The 22734-nt window shown below is 40.1% G+C and overlaps 1 protein-coding gene across 1 annotated transcript in view; it reads left to right on the plus strand.

The window, feature by feature from the left end:
• The window catches only part of LOC121001040 (cytochrome P450 7B1), a 303677-nt gene that overhangs the window by 150767 nt on the left and 130176 nt on the right, over positions 1 to 22734 (plus strand). The window contains exon 2 of the mRNA XM_040431923.1: positions 21417 to 21553. Coding sequence (XP_040287857.1) covers positions 21417 to 21553 — 137 coding nt within the window. The remainder of the gene's footprint in view (positions 1 to 21416; positions 21554 to 22734) is intronic.

The following is a 22734-nucleotide window of genomic DNA, read 5'->3' on the forward strand; positions in this document are numbered from 1 at the left end:
AGTCCAGATGAGGAAGATGTCGTCTATGTACCGCCACCACGCCCTGATGTATTGGAAGTGGTGGTTTCCATAGACGACATCTTCCTCAAACCGACGCATAAAAATATTCGCGTAAGTTGGGGCCACATTGGACCCCATCGCCACGCCCTGTTCTTGTACATAATATGAGTCCTGAAATAAGAAGTAATTTTGTCTGAGTACAATTTCAAGCAAAGATAGTATAAATTGCTGAGCACCTTCTGTAAATGTGGATTTCTCCAACATGGAAGAAATGGCTGTCAAACCCTTATGATGATCTATTGATGTATAGAGTGAGGTCACATCAAACGATGCTAATGTCACATCCGACACATCAGTTAGATCAATTCCCTGCAGTTTAAGCAAAAAGTCGCTAGTGTCGCGAATGTATGGTTACCTCAATGGGGTTGATGAGGCACTGCAGTTCACCTTGGTACATTCTCCAGTGGAGATGCAGTTCCTTGATACCCGTGTGATTCTGTCGGCTGGTAAAATAGAGACAGAATTGTTTACGAAACCTACCGACAGGAACACACTATTGACTTACAACAGCAATCATCCTAGATCGATGGTAAAATCTCTCCCATACTCTCAGTTTCTGAGAGTTAAACGTATAGTCTCTGACCCCACTACATCTAATAACACGCTAGATATAGTACTGCATAAATTTGAGCAACGAGGTTATCCAACCAAATTGCTACATGAGAAAAAGAAACTGGTCGGTCAATTCAACAGGGATGACATCCTTAAAAGGAAAGTACAACAAGTAAAAAAGAATAGGATTCCTTTTATTTCCACCCATTGTGAACAGAGCGTTGACATTAACAACATTATTCGACGTCACTGGGGCATATTGGGTGGTTGTCATAATATGGTTAAGGAATTTCTTTCCCCCCCTATTATGTCCTATCGCAGATCTAAGAGTCTTAGGGACCAGTTGGTTAGGGCAGACGTAGGAACCTCAAAAATGTCAAGACAACTCACACTGACTGATGTAAGTGTTGGTTGCTTTCCATGTTTGTCCTGCGTAAATTGCAAATACATGGTCAAGGGTAGGTCCTTTATACACCCACAAACTGGGGTCGCATATCAGATAAGACATTATCTGACTTGTGACTCCAATCACGTTGTTTACGTGATTGTTTGTCCATGTAATTTGCTATACGTTGGAGAAACATCAACTGACTTCAAGACAAGATTTAATAATCATCGACTTAGTGTGAGGAAGAAACGGCTGGATTTACCAGTCTCCAAACACTTTACCAATCATAAACACACTGAGAAAGACCTGAGGTGTTACATCATTGACCATATACCAATGCCAAGGAGAGGTGGCAACAGGATTGGACTCCTAAAAAGGAGAGAGCTCAAGTGGATCTTTACGCTTAATTCTCTACAGCCATGTGGTCTTAATGTGGACTATAGGGTTGGAGTGAGTTAACTGCGTGGTTTGCCCTCTCTCGTTGCATTCTGAATGTCGACTGTCTTTCTGTGTAATATGTGATTTGTGTATACAAAACATATATTCTAGGGTTTATTCTGCAAGTCTTTTCTGGTCAAGAACAAGTTTTTTGATCTTTGTAAAAATTTTTTAATGTATTCTTCTTTTCTCTCTTTTTTCTTTTTCCTTTTTTATTTTTTCAGATAAATGTTCATTGGATTCGGAGTTTGGGGAGGTGGCATTATGCCCATGGGGGCTGTGTGGTCACGATGTCTGGACGCGTCTGCCCATGCACTACATGATCTTTAGACTTGTGCATTCCTTAAATAACTATTTCTGTATTTTTAACCCAGATTCCGTTATTAGTATGGCGGGGTGTGATGAGGAGAACCCTCAGAGTGAGGTGGCGATGGATGGACTTTGACTGAAGTAGCGGTGCGACTCGGCATTTACATGCGGATGCGCTACCGCTCTATAGTCTTGGTGGGGTGCCCACTTCAATTTGTAGGTGTTGGCCTTCTCCTTAGTCCTCTTAGCCGCTGAGACACTCGGACATGTACATATGTCCTTTTTCACCCCTAGCCTGCGATATACCGGGAGGATTAGTTGTTTTCAATAGCAGCGTAACTCAGTGGGCGTTCTGCCCTTATCCAAAATGGCCGCGTTAGCATTGTAGCCCAAGAGCGCATGCGTTGCGTGACGAGGCTAATGCTAGACGGAAGCACAGTTTATGCGTCATGGGGGCATGCGCGGTTGCGATCCAGGCACGCCGGATCGCACATGTCTACATGGACAACAGCCGCTCTCCCTCCCGCTTCCATTATGGTTATCACCTGTAAACAGTAAGCACTTTGCACTTTATGTAATCATTCACAGCTGGCACTTGTTATGTGATTTGTGTAACATAGATGTATTGTACTACGTATATCTATTATATTATCTTGCTATTGTACGTATCACGATTTAATATTCACACATGTTTGGCTTCATTGCTCTTTATATGTATATGGCATCATGTAGTTTGATTTTTTTTTTATTAATTATGTACACTTAACATGTAATTGCTCTTAATTGGTTGAAACACTATATGTACCCAGAGTTTTTGATGTATGCACACTGCTTGAGGAAGGCTCCTGTGTATGAGCCGAAACGTCGCTGTTGCCTATGGGTAAATAAAGTTTATTTTATTTTTATCCAGTGGAGTGCTGCCCTTTTTTCCATTTTTTGTGTTTGTTGGATTGGCTTATATCCACATCTGGGCCTGTGCACCCTTCCCTTCCAACTTCATTGTGACGGTGCTGCCATTCCTTTTTTTCTTTTATATATTTATTTATATATATATATATATATTTATTTAGTAATTACACATTTTTTACAATTACAAAAAAATTATATAAAAATAGTAAGTATTACTACCTCTCTCTGTGCTGTAATTTCTTTAAAAATCTTACTTTTATAATATGCTAATTACTTTACTACCAGCAACTTGGGCAGTTACTTGCTGGTAGCCGCCGCATCCTTGGACTATAAACACGCCCCCTCCTCCACTTGATAGACAGGGCCAGCGAGCACTCTCCTCCTCCCGTTGGCCCCGTCTGCCCAAGAAATCCTGCGCCGTACCGTTCCTTATTCGGCACAGGCGCTCTGAGAGAAGGACGCTTTTCCGGGTGTAGGCTGACGTCATTGGTGCAGGCGCACTGAGGAAGGAGCGGGCAAGCGAGTGTCCTTCTCTCAGAGCGCCTGCGCCGAATGAGGACCGGTGCGGCGCAGGCACAGGATTTCATAGGCAGAGAGGGCCAGCGGGAGGAGGAGAGCGCTCGCTGGCCCTGTCTATCAAGTGGAGGAGGGGGTGTGTTTATAGTCCGAGGATGCGGCGGCTACCAGCAAGTAACCGCCCAAGTTGCTGGTAGTGAAGTAATTAGCATATTATAAATGTACGGTTTTTAAAGAAATTACAGCACAGAGAGAGGTAAGAGTGATATATATGGACTCAACTGACATTAGCAGATAGCTAATGTCCGATGCTGAAAATTGCTAAATGGGGGGTGACAGAAGCCCTTTAAGGTCAGGATTTTGACTTGGCCATTCACAAACTTTCAAGCATCACTGTGGGTTTTATCGTTCCAAATTTGTCCATATCAAGACTAGCATTGTTTAATCAAAGAAATTATAACTTATTGGAGATGATTTTGCATCTCCCGAGGCACTTAGTGCATGCAAAATACACAGATGATGCTGGGGACAATACACATTTAGTTTCACTAGTGACATGTCCCCTTTAAATTATATAACTAGTAATAGCTTTCAAATAGTTAAAAGCAATGTAAATATCTGATACAATTTGAGTATTCTATGGATTAAAAGATCCATAGCACGTTTGTTTTTCTGTGTGGCTTTTATTATGCTAGATGTGAATGTGGTTTTGCTGAAATTGAAATTAATGTAGAATCCGCATCTGCAGCAAATCCACAGCGTCAAAATTCACACTTATTCCCCCATGTGTTTCATCCACCCAGTATACACTGCGTGCAGAATTATTAGGCAAATGAGTATTTTGACCACATCATCCTCTTTATGCATGTTGTCTTACTCCAAGCTGTATAGGCTCGAAAGCCTACTACCAATTAAGCATATTAGGTGATGTGCATCTCTGTAATGAGAAGGGGTGTGGTCTAATGACATCAACACCCTATATTAGGTGTGCATAATTATTAGGCAACTTCCTTTCCTTTGGCAAAATGGGTCAAAAGAAGGACTTGACAGGCTCAGAAAAGTCAAAAATAGTGAGATATCTTGCAGAGGGATGCAGCACTCTTAAAATTGCAAAGCTTCTGAAGCGTGATCATCGAACAATCAAGCGTTACATTCAAAATAGTCAACAGGGTCGCAAGAAGCGTGTGGAAAAACCAAGGCGCAAAATAACTGCCCATGAACTGAGAAAAGTCAAGAGTGCAGCTGCCAAGATGCCACTTGCCACCAGTTTGGCCATATTTCAGAGCTGCAACATCACTGGAGTGCCCAAAAGCACAAGGTGTGCAATACTCAGAGACATGGCCAAGGTGAGAAAGGCTGAAAGACGACCACCACTGAACAAGACACACAAGCTGAAACGTCAAGACTGGGCCAAGAAATATCTCAAGACTGATTTTTCTAAGGTTTTATGGACTGATGAAATGAGAGTGAGTCTTGATGGGCCAGATGGATGGGCCCGTGGCTGGATTGGTAAAGGGCAGAGAGCTCCAGTCCGACTCAGACGCCAGCAAGGTGGAGGTGGAGTACTGGTTTGGGCTGGTATCATCAAAGATGAGCTTGTGGGGCCTTTTAGGGTTCAGGATGGAGTCAAGCTCAACTCCCAGTCCTACTGCCAGTTTCTGGAAGACACCTTCTTCAAGCAGTGGTACAGGAAGAAGTCTGCATCCTTCAAGAAAAACATGATTTTCATGCAGGACAATGCTCCATCACACGCGTCCAAGTAATCCACAGCGTGGCTGGCAAGAAAGGGTATAAAAGAAGAAAATCTAATGACATGGCCTCCTTGTTCACCTGATCTGAACCCCATTGAGAACCTGTGGTCCATCATCAAATGTGAGATTTACAAGAAGGGAAAACAGTACACCTCTCTGAACAGTGTCTGGGAGGCTGTGGTTGCTGCTGCACGCAATGTTGATGGTGAACAGATCAAAACACTGACAGAATCCATGGATGGCAGGCTTTTGAGTGTCCTTGCAAAGAAAGGTGGCTATATTGATCACTGATTTGTTTTTGTTTTGTTTTTGAATGTCAGAAATGTATATTTGTGAATGTTGAGATGTTATATTGGTTTCACTGGTAAAAATAAATAATTGAAATGGGTATATATTTGTTTTTTGTTAAGTTGCCTAATAATTATGCACAGTAATAGTCACCTGCACACACAGATATCCCCCTAAAATAGCTAAAACTAAAAACAAACTAAAAACTACTTCCAAAAATATTCAGCTTTGATATTAATGAGTTTTTTGGGTTCATTGAGAACATGGTTGTTGTTCAATAATAAAATTAATCCTCAAAAATACAACTTGCCTAATAATTCTGCACTCCCTGTACTATAAAACAATATCACAAGTAGTGTTCCTGTTAAGGTTTTTGCTTTTCTGTGTATGTTTTTGGTGAAAACTAGTGTTGAGCGCAAATATTGGTATTACAAATTTTTTTGCAAATATCGGCACTTTGAGAATTCGCAAATATTTAGAATATAGTGCTATATATTTGTTATGACGAATATTCAGTTTTTTTTTGTTTTGTTTTTTAACACAATACACATCAGGTGATCATCCCTCCCTTCTTCTAGCTTGTGGGCCAATAAGAAGGCTTTGTCACAGCTTAGCAACATCCCTAGCAACCAATAGAAAAGTTACCTACCCTTTCACTATATAAATTAAGACACTCCCCAGCAGCCATTTTGTGGAGTTTCATGTGAGAGAGAGAGGAGCTTGAATACTGTGCTGTGCTTTTTCAAATTACATTCCAAATCGCATATAAATATTCCAGATAGTTAGTGTTAGATAGTAATAGGTAATTGTGTAGCTGAATAGCTGATAGGGTCCAGTGCAGGGTGTAGTGTAGGTTACAGAGATAGTTCGCTGAAATATATAATCCATATAGTTAGTGTTAGATAGTGTAGGTTATAGTGTGTGGCAGGAAAACAAATGTGCAATGTGCATGTGAGAGAGATTTCTCTGCTGTCCATACATAGGGTACTGTAGTTGCCCCATTCCAGTTATTACTTTAGTTGCCCTCCTCTGGACCCTCTCCAGCTCTGCTATGTCTGCCTTGTTTACTGGAGCCCAGAACTGTATACAGTACTCCATGTGTGGTCTGACTAGCGATTTGTAAAGTGGTACTACTATGTTCTTATCACGGGCATCTATGCCCCTTCTGATGCAACCCATTATCTTATTGGCCTTGGCAGCAGCTGCCTGGCACTGTTTTTTGCAGCTTAGTTTGCTGTTTATTAAAATTCCTAGATCATTTTCCATGTCAGTGTTACCGAGTGTTTTACCATTTAGTATGTACGGGTGACTTGCATTATTCCTTCCCATGTGCATAACTTTACATTTGTCAGTGTTAAACCTCATCTGCCACTAATCTGCCCAAGCCTCCAATCTATCCAGATCCCTCCGTAGTAGTATACTGTCCTCTTCAGTGTAAATTACTTTACACAGTTAAGGCTACTTTCACACTAGCGTTCGGAGCGGATCCGTCTGATGTTTCATCAGACGGATCTGCTCCGATAATGCAGACGTTCGCATCCGTTCAGAACGGATGCGTCTGCATTAAAACTTAGAAAATTTTCTAAGTGTGAAAGTTGTCTGAGCGGATCCGTTCAGACTTTGCATTGTAAGTCAATGGGGAACGGATCCGCTTGAAGATTGAGCCATATGGTGTCATCTTCAAGCGGATCCGTCCCCATTGACTTCCATTAGAAGTCTGGACGGATCCGCTCGCCTCCGCACGGCCAGGCGGACACCCGAACGCTGCAAGCAGCGTTCAGGTGTCCGCTCACTGAGCGGAGCGGAGGCTGAGCGCTGGCAGGCGGATGCATTCTCAGTGGATCCGCATCCATTGAGAATGCATTGGGGCCAGACGGATGCGTTCGGGACCGCTCGTGAGCCCCTTCAAACGGAGCGCACGAGCGGACACCCGAACGCTAGTGTGAAAGTAGCCTTAGTGTGATCTGCGAAAATTGATACTTTACTATGCAAGCCTTCTACAAGATCATTAATAAATATATTGAAGAGAATAGGGCCCAATACTGACCCCTGAGGTACCCAACTAGTGACAGTGACCCAATCTGAGTGTGTACCGTTAATAACCACCCTCTGTTTTCTATCATTGAGCCAGATACTTACCCACTTACAGACGTTTTCTCCCAGTCCGAGCATTCTCATTTTATATACTAACCTTTTATGTGGTACAGTGTCAAATGCTTTGGAGAAGTCCAGATATACGACATCCATTGATTCGCCGCTGTCAATTCTAGAACTTAACTCCTCATAGAAACTGATTAAATTAGTTTGGCATGACCGATCCCTCACGAAGCCATGCTGATATGGCGTTATTTGCTTATTTCCGTTGAGATGCTCTAAGATAGCATCTCTTAGAAAACCTTCAAACAGTTTACCCACAACAGATGTTAAACTTACCGGCCTATAGTTTCCAAGCTCTGTTTTTGGATCGTTTTGGAATATTGGCACCACATTTGCCATGCGTCAATCCTGTGGGACATTCCCTGTCAGTATAGAGTCTGCAAATATCAGAAACAACTGAAAATGTGTCATATTCTAGGTTCTTCAAAGTAGCCACCTTTTGCTTTGATTACTGCTTTGCACACTCTTGGCATTCTCTTGATGAGCTTCAAGAGGTAGTCCCCTGAAATGGTCTTCCAACAGTCTTGAAGGAGTTCCCAGAGATGCTGACTGACTGACCTTCACTTCTTAAAGTAATGATGGCCACTCGTTTTTCTTTACTTAGCTGCTTTTTTCTTGCCATAATACAAATTCTAACAGTCTATTCAGTAGGACTATCAGCTGTGTATCCACCTGACTTCTCCTCAACGCCACTGATGGTCCCAACCCCATTTATAAGGCAAGAAATCCCACTTATTAAACCTGACAGGGCACACCTGTGAAGTGAAAACCATTTCAGGGGACTACCTCTTGAAGCTCATCAAGAGAATGCCAATAGTGTGCAAAGCAGTAATCAAAGCAAAAGGTGGCTACTTTGAAACAACTGAAAATATGTCATATTCTAGGTTCTTCAAAGTAGACACCTTTTGCTTTGATTACTGCTTTGCACACTTTTGGCATTCTCTTGATGAGCTTCAAGAGGTAGTCCCCTGAAATGGTCTTCCAATAGTCTTGAAGGAGTTCCCAGAGATGCTTAGCATTTGTTGGCCCTTTTGCCTTCACTCTGCGGTCCAGCTCACCCCAAACCATCTCGATTGGGTTCAGGTCCGGTGACTATGGAGGCCAGGCCATCTGGCACAGCACCCCATCACTCTCCTTCATGGTCAAATAGCCCTTACTTTCAAAGTTTTCCCAATTTTTCGGCTGACTGACTGACCTTCATTTCTTAAAGTAATGATGGCCACTCGTTTTTCTTTACTTAGCTGCTTTTTTCTTGCCATAATACAAATTCTAACAGTCTATTCAGTAGGACTATCAGTTGTGTATCCACCTGACTTCTCCTCAACGCAACTGATGGTCCCAACCCCATTTATAAGGCAAGAAATCCCACTTATTAAACCTGACAGGGCACACCTGTGAAGTGAAAACCATTTCAGGGGACTAACTCTTGAAGCTCATCAAGAGAATGCCAAGAGTGTGCAAAGCAATAATCAAAGAAAAAGGTGGCTACTTTGAAGAACCTAGAATATGACATATTTTCAGTTGTTTCACACTTGTTTGTTATGTATATAATTCCACATGTGTTAATTCATAGTTTTGATGCCTTCAGTGTGAATCTACAATTTTCATAGTCATGAAAATAAAGAAAACTCTTTGAATGAGAAGGTGTGTCCAAACTTTTGGTCTGTACTGTACTTCTTCCTGGGTCAGACAGGACACTTTTAATGGGGAATTTATTTTTACATTCTGCATGTCATCTGACAGTTTATTTTCCTCAGTGAATACATTGGAGAAAAAAATATTTAACAGCTTTGCTTTCTCCTCGTCGCTCTCTGCGACTCCCCCCCTCATTACTCTTTAACCCCTTAAGGACACAGCCTTTTTACACCTTAGGACCAGGCCATTTTTTGAAAATCTGACCAGAGTCCCTTTAAGTGCTGATAACTTTAAAACGCTTTGACTTATCCAGGCCGTTCTGAGATTGTTTTTTCGTCACATATTGTACTTCATGACACTGGTAAAATGGAGTCAAAAAAATAATTTTTTTTGCAACAAAAAATACCTAATTTAACAAAAATTTGGAAAAATTTGCAAATTTCAAAGTTTCAGTTTCTCTACTTCTGTAATACATAGTAATACCCCCAAAAATTGTGATGACTTTACATTCCCCATATGTCTACTTCATGTTTGAATTGTTTTGGGAATGATATTTTATTTTTTGGGGATGTTATAAGGCTTAGAAGTTTAGAAGCAAATCTTGAAATTTTTCAGAAATTTACAAAAACTCAATTTTTAGGGACCAGTTCAGGTCTCAAGTCACTTTGCGAGGCTTACATTATAGAAACCACCCAAAAATGACCCCATCTAAGAAACTACACCCCTCAAGGTATTCAAAACTGATTTTGCATACGTTGTTAACCCTTTAGGTGTTGCACAAGAGTTATTGGCAAATGGGGAGGAAATTTGAGAATTTCATTTTTTTGTCTAATTTTTCATTTTAACCCATTTTTTCCACTAACAAACCAAGGGTTAACAGCCAAACAAGACTGTATCTTTATTGCCCTGACTCTGCCGTTTACAGAAACACCCAATATGTGGCCGTAAACTACTGTACGGCCACACAGCGGGGCGTAGAGGGAAAGGTGCGCCGTATGGTTTTTGGAAGGCTGATTTTTATGGACGGGTTTATTTACACCATGTCCCATTTGAAGCCCCCTGATGCACCCCTAGAGGAGAAACTCCCTAAAAGTGACCCCATCTAAGAAACTACACCCCTCAAGGTATTCAAAACTGATTTTACATACGTCGTTAACCCTTTAGGTGTTGCACAAGAGTTATTGGCAAATGGCGATGAAATTTGAGAATTTCATTTTTTTGCCTAATTTTCCATTTTAACCCATTTTTTCCACTAACAAAGCAAGGGTTAACAGCCAAACAAGACTGTATCTTTATTGCCCTGACTCTGCTGTTTACAGAAACACCCAATATGTGGTCGTAAACTACTGTACGGGCACACAGCGGGGCGTAGAGTGAAAGGTGCGCCGTTTGGTTTTTGGAGGGCTGATTTTGCTGGACTGTTTTTTTGGCACCATGTCCCATTTGAAGCCCCCCTGATGCACCCCTAGATTATAAACTCCATAAAAGTGACCCCATCTAAGAAACTATACCCCTCAAGGTATTCAAAACTGATTTTACAAACTTTGTTAACCCTTTAGGTGTTGCACAAGATTTAATGGAAAATAGAGATACAATTTCAAAATTTCACTTTTTTGGCAGATTTTCCATTTTAATATTTTTTTTCCAGTTACAAAGCAAGGGTTAACAGCCAAACAAAACTCATTATTTATGGCCCTAATTCTGTAGTTTACAGAAACACCCCATATGTGGTCGTAAACCGCTGTACGGGCACACGGCAGGGCGCAGAAGGAAAGGAATGCCATATGGTTTTTGGAAGGCAGGTTTTGCTGGACTGTTTTTTTTTACACCATGTCCCATTTGAAGCCCCCCTGATGCACACCTAGAGTAGAAACTCTAAAAAAGTGACCCCATTTTAGAAACTACGGGATAGGGTGGCAGTTTTGTTGGTACTAGTTTAGGGTACATATGATTTTTGGTTGCTCTATATTACACTTTTTGTGCGGCAAGGTAACAAGAAATAGCTTTTTTGGCACCGTTTTTTTTTTGTTATTTACAACATTCATCTGACAGGTTAGATCATGTGGTAATTTTATAGAGCAGGTTGTCACGGACGCGGCGATACCTAATATGTATACAATTTTTTTTATTTATGTAAGTTTTACACAATGATTTCATTTTTAAAACCAAAAAAATGTTTTAGTGTCTCCATAGTCTAAGAGCCATAGTTTTTTCAGTTTTTGGGCGATTATCTTAAGTAGGGTCTCATTTTTTGCGGGATGAGATGACGGTTTGATTGGCATCTATTTTGGGGTGCATATGACTTTTTGATTGCTTGCTATTACACTTTTTGTGACGTAAGATGACAAAAAATGGCTTTTTTTACACCGTTTTTATTTTTATTTTTTTACGGTGGTCATCTGAGGGGTTAGATCATGTGATATTTTTATAGAGCCGGGCGATACGGACGCGGCGATACCTAATATGTATACTTTTTTTTTATTTATGTAAGTTTTACACAATGATTTCATTTTTGAAACAAAAAAAATGATGTTTTAGTGTCTCCATAGTCTAAGAGCCATAGTTTTTTCAGTTTTTGGGCGATTATCTTGGGTAGGGTATGATTTTTGCGGGATGAGATGACGGTTTGATTGTTACAATTTTGGCGTACATGCGACTTTTTTGATCACTTTTATTACCTTTTTTGGGAAGTAAGGTGGGCAAAATTTTAATTTCATCATAGTTTTTTATTTTTTATTTTTATGGTGTTCACCGTTCGGGTAAAGTAACATGACCGTTTTATAGATCAGGTCGTTACGGACGCGGCGATACCAAACATGTGTAGGGAATTTTATTTTTTTCATTTTTTATCAGTGAAGATCCAGTGGGTCTGATGTCTGTATAATACAGTACAGAACAATATATATTGTACTGCACTGTATTTTACTTACACTGAACAGATCTATGCCTTTCAGCACAGATCTGTTCAGCACCATGGACAGCAGGACGCCTGAGAGGCGTCCTGTTGCCATGGGAACCTTCCCCGTCTGCTCAGAACTTCGCAGACGGGGAAGGGTAAGGAGGGGATCTCTCGGGGGGCTGTCTGGGGGCTCTCTCCCTCTCTATCGGGGGGCTGCAAAGGCACAGCAGCCCCCCGATGGGAGAGGGAGGGAGCTCCCTGCGCTGTTAACTTTTTCCATACAGCGGTCCGTACGGACCGCTGTATGGAAAGGGTTAAACGGCTGACATCGCATCGCAGATGTCAGCCGTTTATACCAGGGTGCCAGCAATGTGCTGGCACCCTGGTATACCCACTGAACACCAATGAATTTTCAAGGGGAGGCGGGCGGGGGATCGCGATCCCGCCTGCCGCACCGCCCGCCTCCCGCACCGCCCACACCGCCCGCAACCCTCCCCCTGCACCTCCCGCCACCATAAAAATCATTCGGGGGTGCAGGGGGGGTGAATAAAACTTTTTTTAGGCATAAACCGCGGGGACCAGAAACTGCAGAAATCGCAGCAAACCGCAGGTCTGAATTGACCTGCGGTTTGCCGCCATCGCCGACATGGGGGGGTCACGGGACCCCCCCGCGCATTTAGCCTAGGTGCCTGCTCAATGATTTGAGCAGGCACCGGGTTCCGATCACTGCCGGCCGGGCGGCAGTGATCGGAACAACACATGACGTACCGGTACGTCATGTGTCCTTAAGTACCAGGACATCATGACGTACCGGTACGTCATGTGTCCTTAAGAGGTTAAAGGGCCAACACCTTCAGATTTATACTTTTTAACATTTATATAATTGAAGAACATTTTAGGGTTAGTTTTACTCTCTTTGGCAATTAATCTCTCGGTCTCTAGTTTGGCCGCTTTTATTTGTTTTTTACATGTTCTATTTTTTTCCTTATAGTTTTTCAGTGCTTCCGTGCTACACTCCTGTTTTAGTGATTTATATGCTTTCTTTTTGTCATTTATTGCTTTCTTTACAGTTCTATTTATCCACAGTGGTTTCTTTTTGTTCCTTAACCTTTTATTCCCATACGGTATGTACCTCTCGCAATGAGATTTTAGGATGTTTTTAAAGATATCCCATTTTGTGGCTGTATTTTTTATTTTTGAGGACTTTGTCCCAGTTAGTTAGGCCTATGGCCTCTCTTAGTTGGCTAAATTTAGCTTTTTTGAAGTTTGGTATTTTTGTTCTTCCGTGTAGAAATGCTCTTTTGAATGATAATTGGAAGGTCATTACTTTATGGTCACTATTTCCCAGGTGTCCCCCAACCTGCACGTCTGTTGTTCTGTCAGGCCTATTCGTTAATACTAAGTCTAGTATGGACGTCCCTCTAATTGGGTCCTGAACCAGTTGGGAGAGGTAATTGTCTTTGGTTATTGCCAAGAACCTGTTTCCCTTATGAGATATCGAAGTTTCAGTTTCCCAGTCTATATCTGGGTAGTTGAAGTCCCCCATAATAACCACCTCATTATGATTTGCCACCTCGTCTATCTCATTTAGTAGTAGATTTTCTGTGGACTCTGGTATATTAGGTGGTTTATAGTAAACTCCTATTAGTAAATTATTGTTGTTTTTAGCTCCATGTATCTCTACCCACAGTGACTCCACATGTTCATGTCCCTCACTTATATCTTCACGGAGTGTGGGCTTTAGACAAGACTTTACATAAAGGCAAACCCCTCCCCCTCTCCGGTTTTGACGATCCTTTCTAAACAGACTGTAACCTTGTACATTAACTGCCCAGTCATAGCTATCATCCAGCCATGTCTCAGTTATTCCCACTATGTCATAGTCCTCCTTACACATCACTAATTCCAGCTCCCCAGTTTTATTAGTCAGTCTTCTGGCATTAGTATACATACATTTGAGAGGTTTATGTATATTTTTTACCCTACACCTTTCCTTCTGAACTGTTCTAGTCCCTCCTTCCATTCCTCCCCCAGTCCCACTACATTGCCCCGGTCTCTATCTGCCCTATCTTCCCCTCCTATAATGTAATTTCCCTCCCCCCCAGTCCCTAGTTTAAACACTCCTCCAACCTTCTAGCCATCTTTCTCCACAGCACAGCTGCCCCTTTCCCATTGAGGTGCAGCCCGTCCCTACGATAGAGCCTGTAGCCGATAGAAAAGTCGGCCCAGTTCTCCAGGAACCCAAAACCCTCCTTCCTACACCAGTTCTTGAGCCACTTGTTAATCTCCCTAATCTCCCGCTGTCTTTCTTGTGTGGCTTGTGGTACAGGCAGTATTTCGGCAAATACTACCTTTGAGGTCCTTGCCCTAAGCTTTTGACCTAAATCCCTGAAATCATTTTTAAGGACTCTCCACCTACCTCTAACTTTGTCATATATCTATCACACTAGTTCCCCATACCCTGGTAGCTCTTATCACTAATAGGGCCAATCCCCTTGTCCCCACAGGGCTATTTAGGGTTCATTTATTAGGGTCAGGTTCCGGACAGGGCCACCCCTTGCGGGGAAAGGACCCCATGTTAGGAGGTTACCTTAGGGATTCATAGGCCAAGTAGGGCATCAACAGGGACAGTTTTTCCCTGTAGCCCTTTGGCACCAAGGTACAACCGACCAGAGGACGTTTTTCAAGTACGAGAATCTCCTCCACCTCCTGTGTATTGGACTACAAGGTCCTGATATGTACCACCGGTAAGATCTACCCTTTTTTCGCCTTTTGGCATATTTACAGGTCTATGGCACACTGCCATAGACTTAATACAGTGTCTGTTTGTTGGTTAGTTCCGCTTCCCTGTATTGTTTCATAGTGGACTTGGTCAAACCACTCAAAATCACACTCAGCACTAGAACTCCTTTTTTTTAACTCCACTTAATAAGAAGCCCACTTAGTAGAGAAAGCCTCAGGAAGAGCAAGCCCAGTATCTCGAAAGTTGCTGCCAACCATTTTCATCACATATGTAGCTAATAGTGCGTGTGTACATACATGCGTGCACGCACATAATAGTGCAATCGAAAAGAAAATCACAAATATTTGCCTAAATATTCTTGATATATCGCGAATTTGAATATTGCCCCTGCTGCTCATCACTAATAAAAACAACAAATATATATATATATATATATTTTTTTAATCAAAGAACATAAAATTAAAAAAATACCATGTTTGAACATATCCTGAGAATGAGAGAGACAGCTGTTATTCTAATTTCAACCCTTTTTGCTGGAAAATACGGGTGCATTTCTTTGCTCCTAATATTTTTATGCCAACATCGCTGTATGAGGTCCTGTTTTTTGCAAGAGGAGTTGTAGTTTACTTCTGTAGCGCACATGAAGAAAACCACAATTTTTATTTACACCATTTACTGATCACAATAACTAATATATTTATTATATTGTATGGATTCTTACAGTTAGGAGGATACCAAGCACATCTGTTATTTACTGTTTTTGGACTTTAATAAACTATATTAAAAGGTGTTAATTGTAATTGTTTTTAAACTTAGTAACTTTAGTAATTATTATTAGAGATGAGCGAATCGAATCCCACGAAGTGGAATTTGATCCGAATTCTAGGGTAAAATCGATTTGCCTAGAAGCCGAGTTTCCTTGTGCTCCATGTCAGCGAATCGATTTAACTTGAAAATGTCTAAAAAAAAACAAAAAAATTCAAACTTACCCCATTTGCTTGGGACGGGCTGCCGTACGGCGCGAGATTACATCATGGCGGCGGCCGCCCCGTCACGAGCAAATAGAGGCGGTAAGTTTGATGTAATTGTATTTTTATTGTTAAAACAGTGTGAAATTACACTCGGATGCCGCGATTATGTATGAACGCGGCATCTGAGGGGTACAATGACGGGGTCTGTTTCTGAGTTTGCATTCTAGCCAGGTACTAGAAGAATATACATTATAATTAAATATATGGAGACATCCCCCCACCCAATGTCTTCCGCAGGAAAATGTACACTACACTGGAAATAGAAATGGGTAGTTCCCCATGCTGTATAGTTTAAGTGAGACTAAAGACACACAAATTCTGAGAAAAAGACCCTTTTCTCACAAGTTGATTGATTTACCCAAATGCTGAGGCCAGCCCCACTTACATAAAATCTCTAGGGACTTTACTTTGGCCCCGGACTGCCACTATAAACTGATTTGGTGATCATTACACAATTGATAATGTTGTATTAAGTAGTGATCAAGGGGTTTAAACAGACCGTATAAATGGATCCGCATCCGTTCCACAAATTTGCGGAACAGGTGCGGACCCATTTATTTCAATGGGGCCGCAAAAGATGCGGACAGCACACTGTGTGCTGTCCGCATCCGTTGTTCCATTCTGTGGCCCCGCAAAAAAGATAGAGCAATCTTAGGCATTCTCTATATAGCGCTGGCCATGTGCAGTCCGCGGACTGCAAAACACTTACGGTCGTGTGAATGCACCCTAAATCCGAGTTTCCTCTGCTGTAGAAGGGGTAGCCTTTAATCATAGCTGCCTTCACCAACTAATATGGGTAGGAGATCACCACTCCCTGAAAGTATAGTGGTGGTTGTGGTCAAAGTGACCAAAAATGATGACTGAACTTGAAATCCTGCATTTGTTTTACCTTTATTTGTAAAAACAAATAAAAAATTACAGATAATTTGGAAAATTAGAAACTTTGTAAATTTGGATTTTTGTGTTTTTAAGGGGGTTGTTCGCTTTTGTTTTATTGATGAACTCAGAATAGGTTATCAACATGAGATCGGTGGGGGCCCAACTGCCAACACCCCCTGTCAATCACATACGAGCGCTGTATTCTCTTCTTTTTTTTCCTGCTTGCTATCAACATTGCAGCGGTGAGCAGTGTTATTACAACTCCGCCATCCTATTCACTTCAATGGGAGGGCTCAGCCCATTCACTTGAAATAGGAAGACTTAGGTATGACTTTAGCTGCCTACTGACTCTTTTGAGAGTTTCTTTTTTTCCTCTATTTATTTTTTCTCCAGGATAATGTACGAATAATGTGTAAATAATATTTTTTATGTCCTGTCCATTCTGTGTGGTTGTTGATGTCTATGTCAGTAATAAATTAAATGTAAAAAATTACATTTTCTTTAAAAAATGGTGCTTTAGTCCCACAGTTTTCACCTTCACAAGGGAAAACAGGAGAAAAGTGCCCCACAATTGGTTACCCATTTTCTTCTGAATATGACAAGACCTGATATGTGCTGGTAAACTGCCATATGGGCACACTGCAGGGCTCATAAGGGAAGGAGCACCATTTAGCTTTTGGAGAGCAGATTTTGCCAGAATGGTTCTCAAGCTCCATGTCACATTTGTAGAGTACCTGACCTACAAGTACAGTGTAAAACCCCCCAAAATTACCAATTTTTTTTTAAATAAACCATTCAAGGAATTGATCTAGGGATATAGTGGTTGGCTTGACCCTACAGGTGTTTCCTAGAATTTTAGGACATGAAATTATAAATGACATTCTACTTCAATTATATGTAAAAAACAAAGAACAGAGCTCATAGTACCGTATATAAAAGTATAATTCTTATTGAAACATGATTAAAATATGAAATGAATTAATAATATGCCGTAAAAAGTGAAGGAGAGTAGCAAAGAGAACGCCATCCTGGCGCTGCACACGTATCAAATAGAAAAATGTAACAATTAATGATACTGAATATATCCAAATATGGTATAATAACCAACTGTTAGAGAATAGTGTATTTAGAGAAAAATATATAGCAAGTATTCGGTAAGTCTAAGATCAAAAAATGGCTGCATGGCTTAAGGGAAAAGGGATTGCATGCAAGTGCTGAGATGTCCAAATGGAGGCAATCCGCAATAATAATGAGGTATCAAAAAACACCTGCATCCAATGCCGTTTGGAGCCAAAGAAAACAAGGACTCACCTAAGAAAGAGGTGTGCTGTACCGACCAGGATGGTGCTACCCCAATTCAATACCTTCAATTATATGTAGCCTCAAGTATTTCATTTTCACAAGTGTTATTAGGGAAAAAAAGCGCCCCAAATTTTGTTACATAACTTTTCCCCAGCATGAAAAAAAATAACTATGTGGTCCCAAACTGCTGTTTGGGCACACTACGGGATTCAGAAGAGAAAAAGCCCCATGTGTATTTGAGGCCTAGTTTGTTGATTTATATAGCGCTGGTCGACAACTACGGAGGCTCTGAGGAGAAATAAAAAAAAAAACTCCGAAGAAGTGACCACATTTTAGAAACCACACCCCTCACAGAATTAATCATGGGGTGTAGTGTGCATTTTGAGCATTTTGACTCCACAGGTGTTTTGCAAATATGAATGTACAGCAGATGGTGCAAAGTGAAAATAGCAATTTTTACACAGATATGCCATTTCAGTGCCCAATATGTTGCATCCAGCATATGCCAGTGTGAACAGTGAGCCCATTGTCAGCACACCTTCTGTGCCAGCCAAATCTCTGCACCATACATATATTGCGGAATTCGGGAACTTACTTCTTGCTGTAAATGTACAGGGCATGTTGGGACGGGGTTAATTTTTATCATATATTAAGTGGGGGGGTTTTATGGTTCTCTGGATCTGATTTTTGAAATCCTTCCATGTATTCTACTTCCTGTATTGGCTCTTAACTTTTAGCACAGCCAACAGCATTGCTTGAGTTTTCCGCTCAGACCGATCCCTTTTACTAGGGAGATGACTGACTCTGTCAGAGCATCACACATTACACTGATAAGCGCAATGCAGTTTTGTGGCCATTTTTATCTAGGCCTATCAAGAAAACATTACAGCTGTCATATGGTTATCCTAATTCTTTAAATTTACTATTATTCTAGCAAATAACATCTTTCCCTCACAGTAGCAATACACTATAAATGGATTCCCTAGCTATATAGGAGCTATTTATAAAATTGCTTTCTATGATAATTGGGCTTAACAAAATACCCTATTTTAAATAAAATGGTATACTTTTATAAATTAATTATTGCAGTATTTGTTTCTCATTGTATTAATGTATACATAAATCTATACATGCATATTTATGTATTTTCATATTTGTAGGTTCTCCCCGTGTTTCTTGGTTTTCCATCCCATACAGCAGTTTTCAACTAAGTGAATGAATGAAATTGGTCTTAGTATATGTTTAAGGCCCATTGGTGACAAACTGACGCTGCTGCTGATTATGTTGGTACTAATTAAGCAATTGGAAATAACAATAAATCATTTGTTTCACAAAATGACTTCAAATTCTACTACTACCTTTTTTGTATACTATTTAATATGCACATATTGAGTGAAAGATCAGTGATTCCTCAGATACGCGCCATCTACTGACTCTGCTTTTTCTTCCATGTGACCTCATTTATAATTAGCTCCTTTTACTTGTATTGATGGCTCATTTATGTAGTTGATGTGTCATCTCACACAGTGTGCTCCGTGAGCCTCAGTTGGAAGAATTGCCTGCACAGGCATTTGTTGATAAATCTTTTGTAATATTGCTTTACTGATTTATGAGTGTATCTCTTTTTTTTTTATGGAAAATGCATGAAATGCTACTTTCCTTTGGGAGGCATAGATTGATGCAGTGACATGGTGTTTTACGGTGTTGAGCTTATCAGTTTTGAGTTAACCATATCTGATGCAAACGATGACCCTTCCGTCTCCGTGATTTGAGTCCACAGACTCTGAGCATTAAGTTAATTTTCCCCTGGATTTCTGAGCTGCGTCTTCCTTACCCCGCGGAAATGCTGTGAAGTATACAGGTTTTGACCGAATGACAGAGCATAGAGGGTGAAATTAGATGCATTAAATTAGAATATGACAAAAAAGCCTATCTAAATATGTGTCACAATTTTACCTTTTGTCCAAACCAGCAACCAGTAATGAGCCCATTGCTAAAGCTTGGTAGCCAAATAGAAAGTGGAGGAGAAATAACTTTGATGAGTTGTGACTCGTGGTATTTTACTCTTCAGTTGGATTATTTCTTACAGATATCACTCATTTTGTTTTAGTCGCACTTTTTGCACGTATGAAATTATTTAGCATTGACCATAACTTCCCAGTGAATAAAATAGCTTATTATTTTATATTGTGTTATTTTGTAAAATTGTCAAAGCTCTGTCGCTTTCTGTAGACGTTGAACATTATCAGACATTCATTCAAGAACAATACATGCTTCACATGAGGACCTTGTTGGTTTTTGCAAGTTATGATTTTCATTAGAGATCAAAGAGTTAATGTAATGCCACAAATTTCTAGGAGGGCATGATAGTGGTAAGCTGGTGATCTTCTGTTCTTTGATTACATCCTGGCTAGTAAATATCTTGCGATTAATCAAAATGGTTTGTTCTTCGTGTAGTGTAAGTCACCTTCACAGATGGGATGTATTCTGTTTGAATATTTGTATTAATCCTTTCTAAAATAGACATGTTCTGTTTTACTGACTTTAAATCCGATTCTACCAGCTAAACAGCTGTAATAAGAAAAAAAAGGAATTTCATTCTTCAAATATGACAGAAGACCTACATACAGAAACATGTAATTTGTATTGCTAAGCTTCGCGTGGTGTCATTAATCTGTACAATAGATCAGAATAGTGTATATACAGTGAGATGAACCTTGGTACAGTGCTGCATGAGACTGATTACACATCCCCTATTAAGGAGATACACTTCTATGAGTCCTAATTATCTCAATCCATTAAGATTGTCTTATCATGCAGTTTACTTTGACATGCTAAAAGCCTGGCTGCCAGGAGAACAGACTTTTCGACTTATTCAGTTCTGCAAAATTACTGTGATTCAAACACGTAAAAAAAAATTATATTGTTTCTTTTTGACTGTAAGATATACATACTTCCATATAAGAAACAACTGAACATGCTATTATGTATCTTATCTATAAGGGTACTTTCACACTTGTGACAGAGGATTCCCGCAATCCTGATGCAAACTGATGGCATTTGTCAGACGGATCCAGATGCGGATCCGTCTGACAAATGCATTGAAATACCGTATCTGTCTCTCCATTGTCATCCTGAAAAACGGATCCGGTATTTTTTATTTTCTTTTCATTTTTAAGGTCTGAAACCGGATTCGTTTTGCTGGAACACTTAATGCCGGATACGGCACTAATACATTTCACTGGTAATTAATGCCGGATCAGGCATTCCGGCAAGTGTTCAGGATTTTTGGCCGGAGAGAAAACTGCAGCATTCTGCGGTATATTCTCTGAGGGACTGAACTGATGCATCCTGAACAGAATGCTCTCTATTCATAATGCATTAGGATAAAACTGATCAGTTTTTTTTCGGTATTGAGCTCCTGTGCTAGTGTGAAAGTACCCTTACACCTCTGGATCTTCACATTCTTAAATGGAATTTATGTAGATAGATTGTAAAATAATAATAATAATAATAATAAAAAGAACACTCAGTCAAATCATATATTTATGACTTTTAGGAAAGCAGGAGAACCCCCTTTGGAAAATGGATGGATCCCATTGTTAGGATCGGCTTACCAGTTCAGTAAAGATCCTTTAAAATTCCTGATCTCTCAGCAAGAGAAACATGGGGACATCTTTACAATCTATCTCGCAGGTAAGAAATATTTTTTGAATGACATCAGATGTAAATTTAAATGTGCGTAGACATAGGTATATCATGGCTACGCTGTAAATAACAGATCCACAGTGAAAAAGTATGAGAAATATGTAAAATTTGAATTGTTATTATGTAGTGGTTGATTTGTAATCGGTAATTTCAATTCTACATTTGATATAGATATTTACACTAGGAATTATTTAATACTGTAAGATCCCAATGATGATCCAATTTAATAATTGAATACACTATTGTGCGTACTATATAAAATCAAATCACAAACAGAAATCCGAGCTTTTAATTTTGTTTTAAAAATTTTTGATCAAAGATTAACTTAGATTTTTTATTTTCATTTGTCATTTTTATTTTTCATCCATTTTAAAAGCATCTCAAATACTTTTCACGGATATCAAAGGCTCGAAGGTCAGGTGGATTGAAAAAGCTTAAAGAGATATGTTTAAGACTAAATAATAACCCTAAATACCATACAGTATAGTTTGCTTATATAATTCTTCAGCGGTTTCTTATTTTTGATGTTGGCCCTGTCAACAACTTTGATCAATAGATATTACTTTAATTATCAGTCTCCAAACTAGTTCATTTGGAAAATGTGGAACGATGCATAGAGGTCCTGGCATCACCCCAGACCGGTGATACGATTTTTGCTGATGGTACTTTCCAATGGGATGAGCAAATGATTGTCATTGTGAGAAGTCTCAAGGGACATGGATGTCATCTTAATAAAGAAATTAAAAAGCACATCTTTCCATGAGAAACAATGTAAAATTCCTGACCTGTCGTAGAAAATAGTTCTCTAATTGGTTTTGTGTGGTGGTGCAGCCGAATCATTTTCTCCAGACGTCATCCCCGCGAAGCACTACTGTACATCATTGTCAACCGTTCACTGAAATCTTCCTAATAAGAGACCGATTACGTAAATTTGATAGGCCTAAAAGAAGGAGCGAGGTATAGTGCATGATAGTATCTCCAGAGACATTATTTTGTATAAGGATCAAGAGAAAGTAGACAGCTCTCTAGATATCTTCAGGGATCTCACAGAGCCTTGCATCTTGTCCTTTATAGAAACGACACAGCGCATATGGGGTTTTTGGAATGAAGTATTTCAGCTTAGATTAGCTTGGATGAATCTTTACTAGTAATGGTCTTCCATAGACTGC

This window comes from Bufo bufo, chromosome 5, assembly GCF_905171765.1.
Source record: "Bufo bufo chromosome 5, aBufBuf1.1, whole genome shotgun sequence".
Taxonomy (NCBI): Eukaryota; Metazoa; Chordata; class Amphibia; order Anura; family Bufonidae; genus Bufo; species Bufo bufo.